This window comes from Apodemus sylvaticus, chromosome 4, assembly GCF_947179515.1.
Source record: "Apodemus sylvaticus chromosome 4, mApoSyl1.1, whole genome shotgun sequence".
Taxonomy (NCBI): domain Eukaryota; kingdom Metazoa; phylum Chordata; class Mammalia; order Rodentia; family Muridae; genus Apodemus; species Apodemus sylvaticus.
Genome location: NC_067475.1, coordinates 141,073,537 through 141,088,480, shown reverse-complemented (window position 1 = coordinate 141,088,480; position 14,944 = coordinate 141,073,537). Strand labels below are relative to the sequence as shown.

Below are 14,944 nucleotides of genomic sequence, written 5' to 3'. Positions count from 1 at the left end.
ATGGGCACAGTACTATTCACAAAGCAGACCACACGGGGGAGCATGTTTTCCATAGCGATCGATCGGGACATTCAGGCTCCATGGCTGCTTTTGTTCAGGAACCAGAATCATTTGGTCCTGTCTTGTCATGCTCTGAAACTGCAGTTTTCTCTGAACTTAGTCTGATTGTGTGGCGAAGTTATCAGACACAGCCCACACCAGCCCCACCAGGTAGCAGAGGGCTTCGTGTCCACACGCTGCTCTCTTGAAGACTGTGGGTTTCTTCCTGGAAGAGCCGTTCTTGTTTGCAGAAAGAAGCAAGGCACTTCAAGTGTGACTGTGGAAAACATTTAGAATTGCTTCTAAAGATGGCTTGGACAAAGCTGGTAGAATTTCCTTTACCTGGAAATATTTTTCTACTATTATTTGACATTTATTAGCTCAAATATTTTGGTGACCAGAATTTGTTGCGCAAACTGGGACTATATAATTATGAAGCCATAAAACTAATCACAGGAGATGGTAACATTTCTGAATGTTGTGCCTTGCATATACCTGGAATACGTTTTAAAAATGTCTACATCCTGTTTGACCTACATGTCTCCCATCGGCCTTCCAGACATTTCTAATTTGGTCCTTCTGATCAGGGCTGTCATATTTCATTGCCTTGATGTGCACATGCTGACAGATAGCAGGAAGCTACAAAAGAAGGTGTGACCTGAGAGCAATAGTTGATCAGCAATTACCAGAAATTTGAGACCCTCTTTTTTTTTCTTTTAATGAATATTTTTATTCGATATATTTTTTATTTACATTTCAAATGATTTCCCGTTCTCTAGCCCCCCACTCCCCGAAAGTCCCGTAAGCCCCCTTCTCTCCCCCTGTCCTCCCACCCACCCCTTCCGACTTCCCTGTTATGGTTTTGCCGAATACTGCTTCACTGAGTCTTTCCAGAACAAGGGGCCACTCCTCCTTTCTTCTTGTATCTCATTTGATGTGTGGATTATGTTTTGGGTATTCCAGTTTTCTAGGTTAATATCCACTTATTAGTGAGTGCATACCATGATTCACCTTTTGAGTCAAGGTTACCTCACTTAGTATGATGTTCTCTAGCTCCATCCATTTGCCTAAGAATTTCATGAATTCATTGTTTCTAATGACTGAATAGTACTCCATTGTGTAGATATACCACATTTTTTTGCATCCACTCTTCTGTTGAGGGATACCTGGGTTCTTTCCAGCATCTGGCAATTATAAATAGGGCTGCTATGAACATAGTAGAGCATGTATCCTTATTACATGGTGGGGAATCCTCTGGGTATATGCCCAGGAGTGGTATAGCAGGATCTTCTGGAAGTGAGGTGCCCAGTTTTCGGAGGAACCGCCAGACTGATTTCCAGAGTGGTTGTACCAATTTGCAACCCCACCAGCAGTGGAGGAGTGTTCCTCTTTCTCCACACCCTCTCCAACACCTGCTGTCTCCTGAATTTTTAATCTTAGCCATTCTGACTGGTGTAAGGTGAAATCTCAGGATTGTTTTGATTTGCATTTCCCTAATGACTAATGAGGTTGAGCATTTTTTAAGATGCTTCTCCGCCATCCGAAGTTCTTCAGGTGAGAATTCTTTGTTTAACTCTGTACCCCATTTTTTAATAGGGTTGTTTGGTTTTCTGGAGTCTAACTTCTTGAGTTCTTTATATATATTGGATATTAGCCCTTTATCTGATGTAGGATTGGTGAAGATCTTTTCCCAATTTGTTGGTTGCTGATTTGTCCTCTTGATGGTGTCCTTTGCCTTACAGAAACTTTGTAATTTTATGAGGTTCCATTTGTCAATTCTTGATCTTAGAGCATACGCTATTGGTGTTCTGTTCAGAAACTTTCTCCCTGTACCGATGTCTTCAAGGGTCTTCCCCAGTTTCTTTTCTATTAGCTTCAGAGTGTCTGGCTTTATGTGGAGGTCCTTGATCCATTTGGATTTGAGCTTAGTACAAGAAGACAAGGATGGATCAATTCACATTCTTCTGCATGCTGATCTCCAGTTGAACCAGCACCATTTGTTGAAAAGGCTATCTTTTTTCCATTGGATGTTTTCAGCCTCTTTGTCGAGGATCAAGTGGCCATAGGTGTGTGGGTTCATTTCTGGATCTTCAATCCTGTTCCATTGATCCTCCTGCCTGTCACTGTACCAAAACCATGCAGTTTTTAACACTATTGCTCTGTAGTATTGCTTGAGGTCAGGGATACTGATTTCCCCAGACTTTCTTTTGTTGCTGAGAATAGTTTTAGCTATCCTGGGTTTTTTGTTATTCCAGATGAATTTGATAATTGCTCTTTCTAACTCTGTGAAGAATTGAGTTGGGATTTTGATGGGTATTGCATTGAATCTGTGTATTGCTTTTGGCAAAATGGCCATTTTAACTATATTGATTCTACCGATCCATGAGCATGGGAGGTTTTCCCATTTTTTGAGGTCTTCTTCCATTTCCTTCTTCAGAGTCTTGAAGTTCTTGTCATACAGATCTTTCACATGTTTGGTAAGAGTCACCCCAAGATACTTTATACTGTTTGTGGCTATTGTGAAGGGCGTCATTTCCCTAATTTCTTTCTCAGCCTGCTAATCCTATGTGCTTAAATTCCTATGAAATCTCAAAAATAGAAGACAAGAGTGACAATATCGGCTAATAACTTTGTTTTTTGGATTTTTTGTTTTTTTCGAGACAGGGTTTCTCTGTAGAGCCCTGACTGTCCTGGAACTCACTCTGTAGACCAGGCTGGCCTTGAACTCAGAAATTTTCTTGCCTCTGCCTCCCAGAGTGCTGGGATTGTAAGCATGTGCCACCGCCCAGCCTTGCTAATAACTTTGTAAAAGAACTTGAATAATACATTGAACAAATTTCATCTTATATAAACAATAAAATAGGCCTTAACAGAAAAGCAACTGGTTTATCTAAAAGTCATGTAAATGACTTCTTTTGTCCTACATATACTTAGCTAACTTTTCTTTTAAAGATGTTTTAATTTTTGTGAATCTTTTTCTGTGTCCCGGGTAAGGTCAGAGAGTGGATTCAGAAAAAAGCCATGCTGTCTGTGATGTAGCTCAGTGGCAGAGTGTTTAACATGAGAGATTGGGTTTAGTTCCCAGCAGTGCACAGAAAAAAAGGAAGAAAGAGTTCACACTATAAAAATTATATAGGAGCCAACTAGAAACCCTAGGTTTCATATGTAGCCATATGAAAATCTATCCTAACTTGCTTTCTTATGATACAGGATATTTTTTGTACAGATATTCTATACGGAAAATGACTGGTATGTGTATCATTTGTTTGCAGAATTAGACTCCTTCTTTAATAGTGGAAAGTCCAGAAGGCTTTAAAGAATTCTGTATTCCATCAAAGTCATCATTGTAAATTCTGATCGTTATGTTATCAGAAACACATAGACCATATTGACTAAGCATTCAGATGACAAATGTGTCACTTGTTCTCTTGTAAAGAACTTATTGAGTGCTATTTTATGTGATGGAGTAATGAGTTAGTCATTCAGTCATTTTACCAAGTGATGATGTGTAATATTCTATTTTCATACACAGTGAAATATTTGTCAAAGTACATGAAGCCCTTAAAAATAAGCCACTGGCAGAACCTATGGCTCCTATCATTGCATCGTTCATTAGATATCTAAATAATTATTTCATGTAATCATAATTAAGATTTAAATAATAAGCAGATAATACACAATAAGCTTATGTCTCCACAACTTAGTTAATTATTCTAGTATCTTGCCATCTAACATAAGAAGATGGTATAGGTCCTTATCAGAGCGAATATCAATCTTTAAACTGAAGTAGTCCCATCTTTAGATAAAGAAAATTCATTTAATAAAAAACTAAAATCTTCTACTATTCTGTTAAATACTAGAAGTTAAATTTTTGTGCCCAAACTAAACTAAACTAAACTAAACTAAACTAAAAAAACAATAGTAGCCTATTCCAAGAATTATGCGAATACCTATAGACAGGAACCTACATTCATTAATATCATTAATACTAAAAATCTTGGATAAGTTGACATGGTTTCTAAATCTTACTCTTCTTTTCTATTTTAGTTAAATATGAAAGGATCAAGTTCTTGGTGATCGCCTTAAAGAATGCAGTAGAGATATATGCGTGGGCCCCTAAACCTTATCATAAGTTCATGGCATTTAAGGTAAGTCTGGATGCTGCCTATTTAATTCTCAGTTTTTGCCAGAGCTCTGTTTTCCACATAAGCCAGTATCAGTTTTATTATATAGGGAAAATTTGTGTAAAATACAAAAACAAACAATTTTTACAATTATTATCGCAAAAGACTTAAGTAATAAAAATGCTACCCAGCTCATCACATGAAAATCTGATTGTCCTCTTCCACTGCAGATTTATGAACTGTTGACTTCAAGAGGAATGGGTATCAGGAAAAGTACCAAACACAAAGTTACACAGCAATCTCTGTTGTAAAGCCATTGAAAGTCAAATATTGTCTGATGTTCCGTCTGAAAAAGATAGATCTGTGGTGGCACTGGGGTCCAAATCTGCTAATCCTCACTAACATTTAGGAATAAACTCTCTAAAGCTCTGTGGATCTTTGTTTATTCTATTGCAATGAAGCTGTCTCTGAATTGAATGCTGAAGGCAGTCTCTTGTGGGAAAGACCTTATTCCTCTGAATTTCCATCCTGACTGCCTTTGTGTTTGTTTACCTTGCCTTGGTCTGTGCTCATCACAGATGGGTTGGCTACTCATAGGATCGGCAAGAGAGTAGGATGGTAATGTGCTTTGTCCCACTGACCCCATATTATAAAAAATGAGCCCCAATTGCCAGAAAAAAATAAAACATTACATTCAATCACACCAATGTATTTAGAATCACATAGCCTAGTCACATCCATTGTGCATTTATCTCCCCTTTTCTCTTTCCATTTTTCACTTGCTTTCCCTACCTTTGTGACTATAACTGACTTTTGGATATTTATTCATCCATGACACCTGTGCTATGTGGAAGCCAAATTTGCCATGGGATTCTGTCAACACCCTTAGAGAGTGAACCAACCACTCTATTCCCATCTTGTTCTTTTAGTTCAGATGGCCCATTTGGGATGTGCTCTGGATGATAGACTCATCAGTAGAAATGGACTCTCCTCCTTAGGCCCACTTTACTGACAGACATTTTGTAATTGCATTATGTTTATAATGGCAATGAAAAGCTGACTCCTAGAACTAATGTGGGGCCACTTTGCTGCCAAAACCTCTCTCCAAAAAAAGTTTTTCAAGCAAGATCCCTTTCCCATCCTGACATCTGCTCTCAGGGTCCTAGCCAGAGCCCATGAGACAGCAGTAACAATAAAATGTTCCTCTCGCCAGATTAGACACTACCTGGAAGAGAAAGCACAGAGACAAGACGTCGAGTAGGGAAGACTGGCATAGGCCAGAGGTGGAACAGTCCCCTAAGACAGGGACAAACGGCACTGACTTCCTGTGCTGTGACAATGTCTAAAAGAGATGGCAAGAGAGCAGTGATTAATGGCGGCTGTGGTTTCTTGAATCTTCTCTTAGAGCCCAGGAGCTGATAAAAGCACTGAATCATGGCAGAGGAAGACAGGCAGGAACACTTTATAGCTCTAGAGCTTAGGCCCTGAATCCAATCAAATGGAACTGGGGTAAACTTGGCCAGAGCTGTTTTCTTTTCCTTTCCAGTTGAATCCTTGGAGACAAGGACTGTTGCTTACAAGCTATGATATGAGTAATATGATGTAACTTTCACATCTCCTTTTCTTATTGCCCAAACCTATACCTCAAAATGCTGTATGAAGTTTAGAGAAATTGACAATCAAGGAAGAAAAACCATAACCAGTGTACTCCCATTAATCACCAATAGATTTAACACAGCATTGTTCCCAATCTGTCTGGGGAGGTAGCAGCCATAGCTGACCATGGTTACCACATGAGAGAGGGGGGAGCTGTAGAAATCACTGCACACCCTCTAGAGGAGAAAGACCAGAAATACACAGGGAAGAGCAGCAGCATCTAGACCCCATGCTTCTAGCACACGATTTGACACTGTCAAAACTGACAGCTGTAAACTGTCTTTACTGTGAAAGATAAGAAAGGGAAAGAGGGGAACAGAAACTAAGCAGTACAACTTTCTTTCTGGAGTCATAGCTGAAGATACCTAAACCTGAAAGTGACCTTTTCCCAGAGTTTCAACTGAAGAAAGCCACTTCCTTTGGACTGTGGCCAAGTGAAACTCTTAGGAATAAGGCAACCTCTTTAAGTGATATGGATACTAACGAGGTAATTTTTAAAGTCTTTTGCAGATCTTCAGCATAAGCCTCTGCTTGTTGACCTCACGGTAGAAGAAGGTCAAAGGTTAAAGGTCATCTTTGGCTCACACACTGGTTTCCATGTAATTGATGTTGACTCTGGAAACTCCTACGATATCTACATACCATCCCACGTAAGTTTGAGAAACCTACTGTCTCCTGGCCCCTGCATGACAGCCTTCATATTCAGAGATTGGGTTGTGCCTATTTTTATTTGAAATTGTGTTAACCTGTAAAAGTTGCTAAACTTTGGGTATCTCTGAATAGTCAGAATGTTCTTAAAGTGTTATTGCTCCCTCAAGCCCAAGTAGCACAAAAATTAAATTATTTTGAAGATATTTTCTCATCTTTTTGGACTTCATATGCATATGTTATACCATAGCTGAGTTCCCATTTCAGTGTTTGAAAAAAGTTTGATTCATTTTATGCTAGGGAAATAAAATGGTCCAACACTATATTCTTGGAGAAAAATCTCTTTTATTCTATTAGTAGACATGTTGAGTGACTTCTTCAACCCTCAACTTTCCCAGCTGTAAAATGGGACTCCAACTACCTATGCTGTGATCATTTAATTGGCTCAAGGCCCAGCATAGTCAAGTTCTTATTAACAATATGGTACTCAGTTTGCTATCCTGACACACTGCATAAAGCATTATCTTTACAAGAAATGCCACGTGGATCTACATATGACAGCTAGTAAGAGGTGTTTCATGAATATAATCCCATGGTTAACAAACTCTCAGGATATTCTGAAGCTGGTCCATGACTGACTGGCATTTTGAGATGTTAAAGAAGCCAGTCCTTATGCATGCTGTTTGGACACATTTACCCACATCCACTTGTCATCCACGCTGCAGCTTATAGCTTTTTACTTGCATGTCTGCATCACAGCGTAGATGCTGGGTCACCACTGATGGTCTTTAAACATCAGTGTGAAAGGCCCTATGTGAAAGGCCAATGCACCAATGAAACGGGGCTTAAGAAGAGAGAATGGGGGTTAAGGGAGTGTGGCATGGTGGTGTGGGGGAAGGGGATGCCCAGGTGGGCCCATGTCCAAGCACCTCTTCCCCCTGAGGGACCATACACACACAGACATGGTATAGAATAGAGTTTATTCAGGGTAGAGGTTGGGAGTTAGTGGTAGAGAAGAGAGGTAGGCAGACAGAGAGAGAGAGAGAGAGAGAGGTGGAGGCCGGCCATGACCACGTGGAGGGGGAAGGGGAGAAGAGCCCAAAGGGCTGAGAGGTGAGAGTAAGATGAGAGAGAGGGGAGAGAGAGAGGAGGAGGAGCAAGTAGCCCCTCTTATAGTGGGCCAGGTCTATGGGGAGGGGCATACCTGGCTGTGGCCAGGTAAGTGTAGGGTGGAACTTAGACAGAACACCAACACTATGTGTCAATGACATTTTAGAATTATGTGACATTTTCAACCAGGAGGAGGATTAGCACCTCCCTTTTCATAGAACCAGTCAATCCATGCTTATATTAGCAGTGGGACCAGTGGTAAGGTAGTTCTCTATTTCCTTTCCCTAATGAACTCATTCTGGTATTGGAGCTCCCAGGTGAATTTTCTGGATGATGTAAGCATGGCCTTCTTGTAGTCACAACCTTACAGTATGTCAAAGCAGTCTTTCTAGTGGAAACCCAGGAATTTCAGTATTATAAAAATGTGCTCAGAGCCTGCTTTTATCACCAGATACTTGTGTAGCTTGTGTTATGTAACCCTGAGATGTATTTCCCTCATCTGCAACAAAGCTTTCTATCATGAGAGGCCTAGAAATGATGTATACATGCTGCGCAAAGATTGGCACACTAGGTACCCCATAAACCCAATGTCACTGTCCTTAAGAACCATAGGATTCATGACGAAGTAATTGTGTTTGTAGTTACCTGGTGCATTTGACAAGAACAGAGATTAAATGAAAGTAGATTTCAGTCTCTACAGTGAAAGTAACACAAAATTTCATTTGTAATTTTTAAAGATAAAAATCAAGAGGTCATCTTGGTGTCTTGTTTTGTTTTGTGTGGTTTTTTTTAAGACAAGGTATCTCTGTGCAATAGAATACTGGCCATCTTAGACTCCATTTGTAGACCAGGCTGACCTCCAACTCACAGAGATCTGCCTGCCTCTTGTCTCCTGAGTGCTGGGATTTAAGGTATGCACTACCATGCCAAGCTGATTGTCTTGATTTGAAGCAGAGTAATCCCTGGCCTCTCTTTGTCTTCTAGATTCAGGGCAATATCACTCCTCATGCTATCGTCATCTTGCCTAAAACAGACGGAATGGAGATGCTTGTCTGCTATGAGGATGAGGGGGTGTATGTGAACACCTATGGCCGGATCACTAAGGATGTGGTGCTCCAATGGGGAGAAATGCCCACATCTGTGGGTAGGTTAACCATTCCTTATCTCCTTCAGCAGTTACACGCCCCAAATGAAACGAAGGGCAAGAAATGTGAAACAACCATTTGAGTCCACAAAAAAAAAAAAAAGTCTGTCTGTGACTGACACTTGTAAGACTTGCTCTGTCTGTTTAATCTCAAGTCCTTTGTCTTTTTGTGGTTAAGATGTGAACAAATGCTGTGAGTTGTTGCCTATCTAATGTTTTTAATGCAGTTTTGGAAATTCCTTTTGACAGCCTACATTCATTCCAATCAGATAATGGGCTGGGGCGAGAAAGCTATTGAGATCCGGTCAGTGGAAACAGGACATTTGGATGGAGTGTTTATGCATAAACGAGCTCAAAGGTTAAAGTTTCTATGTGAAAGAAATGATAAGGTAAATCCGTTTCAACTTTGCTTTAGTGTTTGCATTTTAAGAGACCACCAGGTACCTGTGAAACCTTCATTTTCCTTTATACTGACTCAAGTCACATCTGTGTTCAATGATCAATAACAATCTTGAAATGGCATTACTTGGTTTGATTCATGTGGACATTCAGAATCTATGACTGAACCAACATAAGGCATCTATAACTTTCTTGTAAACTCTTGGTGACTTTTGTGGCCCGAAGGCCTTCCGGTGACTTAACAACCATTGTAGATTCTCCTATGCACTTAGAGCAGCTAGCCCATCATCAATCACCTCATACTGGGTTAGCCTTATGCCTTCATTTTTAGGCCTTTCACAGAGACACTGTTGAGACCTTTTATTCACCTTTAAGTGCAGAAAATCTGACATGTAGAAATATGAACTTCTAAACAATGTCACTCATTCCTAAGAAATGTAGTCACAAACTCTACTCCTGCCGTGTCCTGTCTCATTTCAGTCATGTGTCTCCTGACATGTCACGGGGATTGAGGGGGGAGCTACATTCCAACACAAGTGACCATGTCTGTCCAGCATGATCCATCAACTCACAGGAGTATACTTAAGTGATCATGCTCTGCCTTGCCCTCCCTGAAGAGTAAACCGGAGACTTTAATAGCTAATCTACATTTGTGAGTCCACCCTTTGAGACTATGTTCACCCTAGCAGCCATGCCCACATAGAGAAGAACATGATGGGTTGAACTGTTTACATTTCTGTGTTCATCCCAGTTCCCCAGGGACTAGGCTGGTCTTTATCCAACCCTGGTAATGTGAATCTGGATTCTTTGACCCCGGCTAACTGCTTCTGACCTGGTGTGGTCTAGTGGGCAGTAGCTCTGGGAGACAAGGATAGTTACCAAGGGTCTTATCAGAGTATGTCAGAAACCAGAGTTAACAATTGAGACTCTAACACTTCTGCAGTCCCTAGATCCAAAGAGGGGAAATGTTCTGGGTGTGGACATCCATACTGTAGTTTTCCATGACCCACCCCAGCAGGCCTGGTCCAACCCATCCTCTAAGACTAGTGCCTCTGGTTTAGTCCCTGAGCTCACAACTAGCAATCTTTTCAGCATATCTCCACCCTTCTCCCTATTTCTATTCCCTGGCCCCTTAGAGTAGCTGTAGTTTCCTCTGTAGCTTTAGCTAAATGTCAAGCAACTCCACAAGCTTCTTAAGAAGCCATGGGGAAAAAGTAGCACAAGCTTTCACTAGTGAAACAGTCATTCCTCAGACCACAGACACTGGCTGACTGAAGGGCTATTGCACAGCCCCATATAGTTATTTTCCTGGGGCAGTGGTTCACTGACATTGAGCTCAAGTAAGCAGTAGTCTAAATTATACTCACTTCTCCCAGGCCTTTGATAAAATGATTGAACTGGTTCAGACCTAATGGTCTGTGCTTCTGCTTATTAATGCCATTATCTCCTTTGGCCTGGGACCTGCCAGCATCAGCAAAGAGCCTAAGTGTTAACCCATAGAACACCAAACTGAATAGGCATTCACCACCTTAGCCTATTCAACAGTAGTCACCCTGATTTCTTTGTTTCCAAGTTTAAAAATTGAACAAGTTGTTCAACTCTCAATAGGCCACCAAATTTTGCCTATAGCTTTGGGAATTTAAAGGGATTATCTTCCATCTGCCCCCATACCAATGACAAGGGAAAGAAAGATAGTCCCTATACCTTTTTAGAAATCAGCATTGCCCCGGGCCAGAAGTCCAGCAATAAATAATGTTAGAGAACATAAGTAAGGCAGGAGGGTTTCCATACACTGCTCATACATGAGTCCCAGTGACTCCAAGTCACAGCAGTCAATGGCTATTGACACTTGGTCTACGCATAGTGAGGCTAGGACATATGAGAGAAGAATGTCTGGACAGTTGAAGAAGAGAAGGGGGAAACCAGAAACCCATGAAGTTGAACTAACTTGTTTTTAATTTCAAACAGGTATTTTTTGCATCCGTGCGATCTGGAGGAAGTAGCCAAGTGTTTTTCATGACCCTCAACAGAAATTCCATGATGAACTGGTAACAGAAGAGCACTTGGCACTTATCTTCATGGCGTTGTTTCTAATGTAAACGAACATAACTCATGTGGACGGATGCCAGTCTAGAGGCAGAATCAGAAGGCCTGGTTGAACATACTGCTCTCTTCGTTTCCTCTCCCTCCGTCTCTCCCAATTTAGTCCCTTTTGGTGTTGCAACCTGGTTGAGAAGGAGAGGAAGAGGTGGCAGGAAAGTCTGGGCGAGCGATCCCGAGGATGCTGCCTTGTCTGTGGACAGAGATGGACCTTGTGCCCCCGGAGTTAGGGATAGAGACAAATATGGTGTGCTCTTATGATTAAGCTGTGTTAATGCTGGCTTTTCAGTTCTTTTTGGTTTGGATTTTTTTAACTCCCCCCCCTTCCCACCTTACTTTGTAAGAATGGGGGAAATGTGTACTGGGAACTTAGTCTTTTTAAAATTCTGTCTGCCTGCTAGCTTTAAGTATATGGTATGTTGTAAAATTGCCAATTCCCAGTAGTGAGAAACATCGCAATAAATGGACCCTATCTCCCCACACTGAAGGCCATAACCACATAGTGGGGTAATTTAAGAATTTTCTTGCCTTCACTAACCCAAGAGGCTGTTTTTATTTTGTTTTGTTTTGTCTTTTTCTTTTTTAATTGCTACTGGCTAATGAATTTTTGAAAGAGAAGCAAAATAGCTGGTTTTCTCCTCTCTGGGGAAATAGATTTTAAATGGCTAAACTATTAGCCTTAATCTAATAAAATCAACTACCACTCTCGTGAGTCTGTCAGGCCATATTTTGATATGGCCCTTTCTAGAATGGGGGGTGTTGAATGGACAGAAATGCCATTGAGTTGTGACTGGGGAGGGACTCTGGGATGCAACTGTCCCTCAATTATTATGCAACAGATCAGGGCAAAAGAGGGGTGACAGGTGGGTCACCCAGAAGGAGCTTCTGAGAAATGAGCTAATATGTCTATGTAAATACACACATGTTCTTTCTTCAAGGCACAAAGCCTCCTTGCTAAGAGGTCCCTTTATTTGGGCTTTGTTAGGACTGCAACTAATTGAGATCTTTTCCCAGAGCTGGGGGTTACATGACAACCATGCCCTGGAGACCCTCCCAAGGGTGCCAATTTCTCAACATAAAAACTGTGACAGAAAAGAGCTACTAATAAATGTTCCTGAGCTGTCTGTGTTCTTACTGAGTCAAGGGACTAGACTTGCAAGCCTGCCACACACAGCAGGCACCAAAAGCTCAGATTTTAGGGAGCCTAAAGGCAAGGCTTTGACAAAATTCTAAGACTCTAATCACGTTATGTTCCTCCAAGCTTCCCAACATACTGTTAACAACATCTGTGCAGAGATGTGTATGTATTTAGTTCAGGTTGACTTGTGTCCTTATAGAAACCCTTACTCGAATGATTTGAACCTTTATGTGACTGACTGGGATTTTCCCCAAAGCTATAAGCATGGCCGCCTATGGTATCCAGGTGTTGCGAAATGGTATCTGTGCTGTGCTTCCTGTTTTAACCTACCTCGTTTTGTTTGTTTTTGTTTCTCTGTTCATCACAGCAGTGTTATCTCCAGGAGACATATAGAGAGCTCACCGGGCAATCTTGGCTGTATTGAACATTTTCAAAACAGTAGTGATCAAATTGTTCTTTAAAATTGGAGGGAGAAAAAAAAATCTCCAATGACAAAAACCTAATGTAGGTTGTTTTTAAAGAATACAATTACTGTAAATGGGTCAAAAAAAGAAAGACAAAAACTGTGATTCTCCTGATTTTGCCTAAACAAATGAGCAGCTGATGTATTATTAATGAGAACGAAACATATGTTAGGAAAACGGTATCTTTTTAATTTGGTGGTTGGCCAAAGGGGATAAGAAAGGGAAATATTCTGAGTTATGCACTAGGTGAATCTGTAATCCCCACAGGTGATTGTTGTTTGCAGTAATCTGAAGCAGGTAACACACAGAAATGTAGTTTGGGTGGTCTTCAAGTGATCACCAGGATGTGCCCATCATGTTCCCTCTAGCTCTCAAAGGCAATGAAATCCTCCCGTTCTCATTTTTACTGCTGGGGTTATGCTGCTGAACAATCTTGTCTTCATGAATTCCACAGAACAAATTCAGCAATACCTTTGGGTTAAATTTAGCAACTACTATAATTGGATGTTGATGTGGACAAAAATAATATGGATTTCAGTCTTGTCTCCAAATGTGATTGCCACCAGCTCTTTATATTGCTGCTGTGATGTTTTGAACCTGAGGCTTCTTTAAATTATGTTGCAAACTGATCTTTGTTTTAATGTTTTGTTTTGTTTTGTTCTTATTTCTAAGCGAGACATCTGAAACACACAGCTTTAAATGATTTTTTATTGTGGGACTTTGGGTACAGTTAAGAAATAAAAGGGAATCATTGTGTTTAAACATAAGGTAGTTTGTGAATGTATTTTTTAAAATCTAGATTCATTGGAAGAAGAAAATCATAAGAAAACATATTAATGCCGTCTTGTTTACAGTATGTACAGTGACATAACATTACATGAGCTTTTTTCTGGTGCCAACAAAATAAAACACAGACGTTAAACATCGAGCCATGCCTTTTATATTTTTGTACAAATATTTTGCACCGAGCATACAGGAAACCAATTTGGAAAAGGGCCCCAGTAATCTCTGTTCCTTAAAATACATTTATAGAATTCCTTTTAGCAATTATCCTTAGAAGGAAATATTCTGGCATTTATGACAGGTCTCAGCCTTGATATCATGAGACCTTGGTCATGTAAAATGTATCAGAATGGTGCCCTAGTGATTCTTCATGCAGATCCCAAATTTGGAGTTGCTTTTCTTTTGTTTGTTTCTGGTGGGGGTGATCTATTTATCTACTATAATTTAAAATGCTTTCTGTTTTAATCTTTCCCTTTAAAAGTTTTTTTTTCTAGAAATTAGCAAAGTTTCTGTTTTTCCATAGAATAGCTCCCACCTCCAACCCCTAATTAAGCTTTAGTCCATTAAGCTGTCCATTCTCAATGCACAAAACTGCTGACTATCCAGCAAACCCACTGAGCATGCCCATGCCACAGCTTTGGTCTGGAACCTAAAAAAAGACCATTGTGCACGAGTGTTGGCTAGTACGTTGTAGCTTGGATTCTTGGATCCACTGAATGGTAGAGATGGATGGGCTGTGAGTCTTCCCTACACTGATTTCCATTCAGATCATATATAGCCATCTCATACCACACAAGCAACAACTTATATTAAGCACCACATGGAACCTGATAGCTTTAGTTAAATGGAGTTCAGTGTTTTTCTTGGGGAATTTTAAACAAGCTTCAAGACATAGACTTTGTTGCTATCATTGTTGTGTTTATTCAATAGTATACTTTGAGGTCAGGGCAAAGCTTCCTGAGACCAACCACTTGGACCGGGTTCCATGTCTCTAACCCTACCACACTACCATTGTTTTCTGGGATATACACTGAACACACCTTGCATCAAGCACACATGTTTTAAAGTCATTGTAATTCCTGGTTGTCGTTACATACTTCTAACAGTTTTCTGTCTGCTCTTGTGATGCACTGACGATTGTGTCTCTGATCCCTCTTGTGCAGTAGAGTGAAAAGAGGTGTGTGATACTCAGGCCTGAGCCATTTGGGGTTTCATCCATTGACAAAGAAGGGCCAAAGTCTGACTTCACAGTCCATGAAGTTCTCTTTAAAAACTGCTTTCCTTGCTGCTGCGTGTACAAATTCCTGTCACTGTCCTAAACCATACCAGTGTTCCGTGT

The 14,944-nt window shown here is 40.5% G+C and overlaps 1 protein-coding gene across 3 annotated transcripts in view; it reads left to right on the top strand.

Annotated features, from left to right (window-relative positions):
* The window catches only part of Tnik (TRAF2 and NCK interacting kinase), a 412,408-nt gene extending 398,658 nt beyond the window's left edge, over nucleotides 1–13,750 (top strand). For 2 of the 3 annotated variants that reach the window (XM_052180712.1, XM_052180713.1), the window contains 5 exons: nucleotides 4,087–4,187; nucleotides 6,320–6,469; nucleotides 8,562–8,721; nucleotides 8,971–9,110; nucleotides 11,089–13,750. In XM_052180712.1, the coding sequence (XP_052036672.1) occupies nucleotides 4,087–4,187; nucleotides 6,320–6,469; nucleotides 8,562–8,721; nucleotides 8,971–9,110; nucleotides 11,089–11,172 (635 nt within the window). In that variant the 3' untranslated portion in view covers nucleotides 11,173–13,750. Of the gene's footprint in view, nucleotides 1–4,086; nucleotides 4,188–6,319; nucleotides 6,470–8,561; nucleotides 8,722–8,970; nucleotides 9,279–11,088 lie in introns of those variants that run through there. The other variant, XM_052180711.1, reaches the window with a different exon arrangement.
* The last annotated feature ends 1,194 nt before the right edge of the window (nucleotides 13,751–14,944 follow it).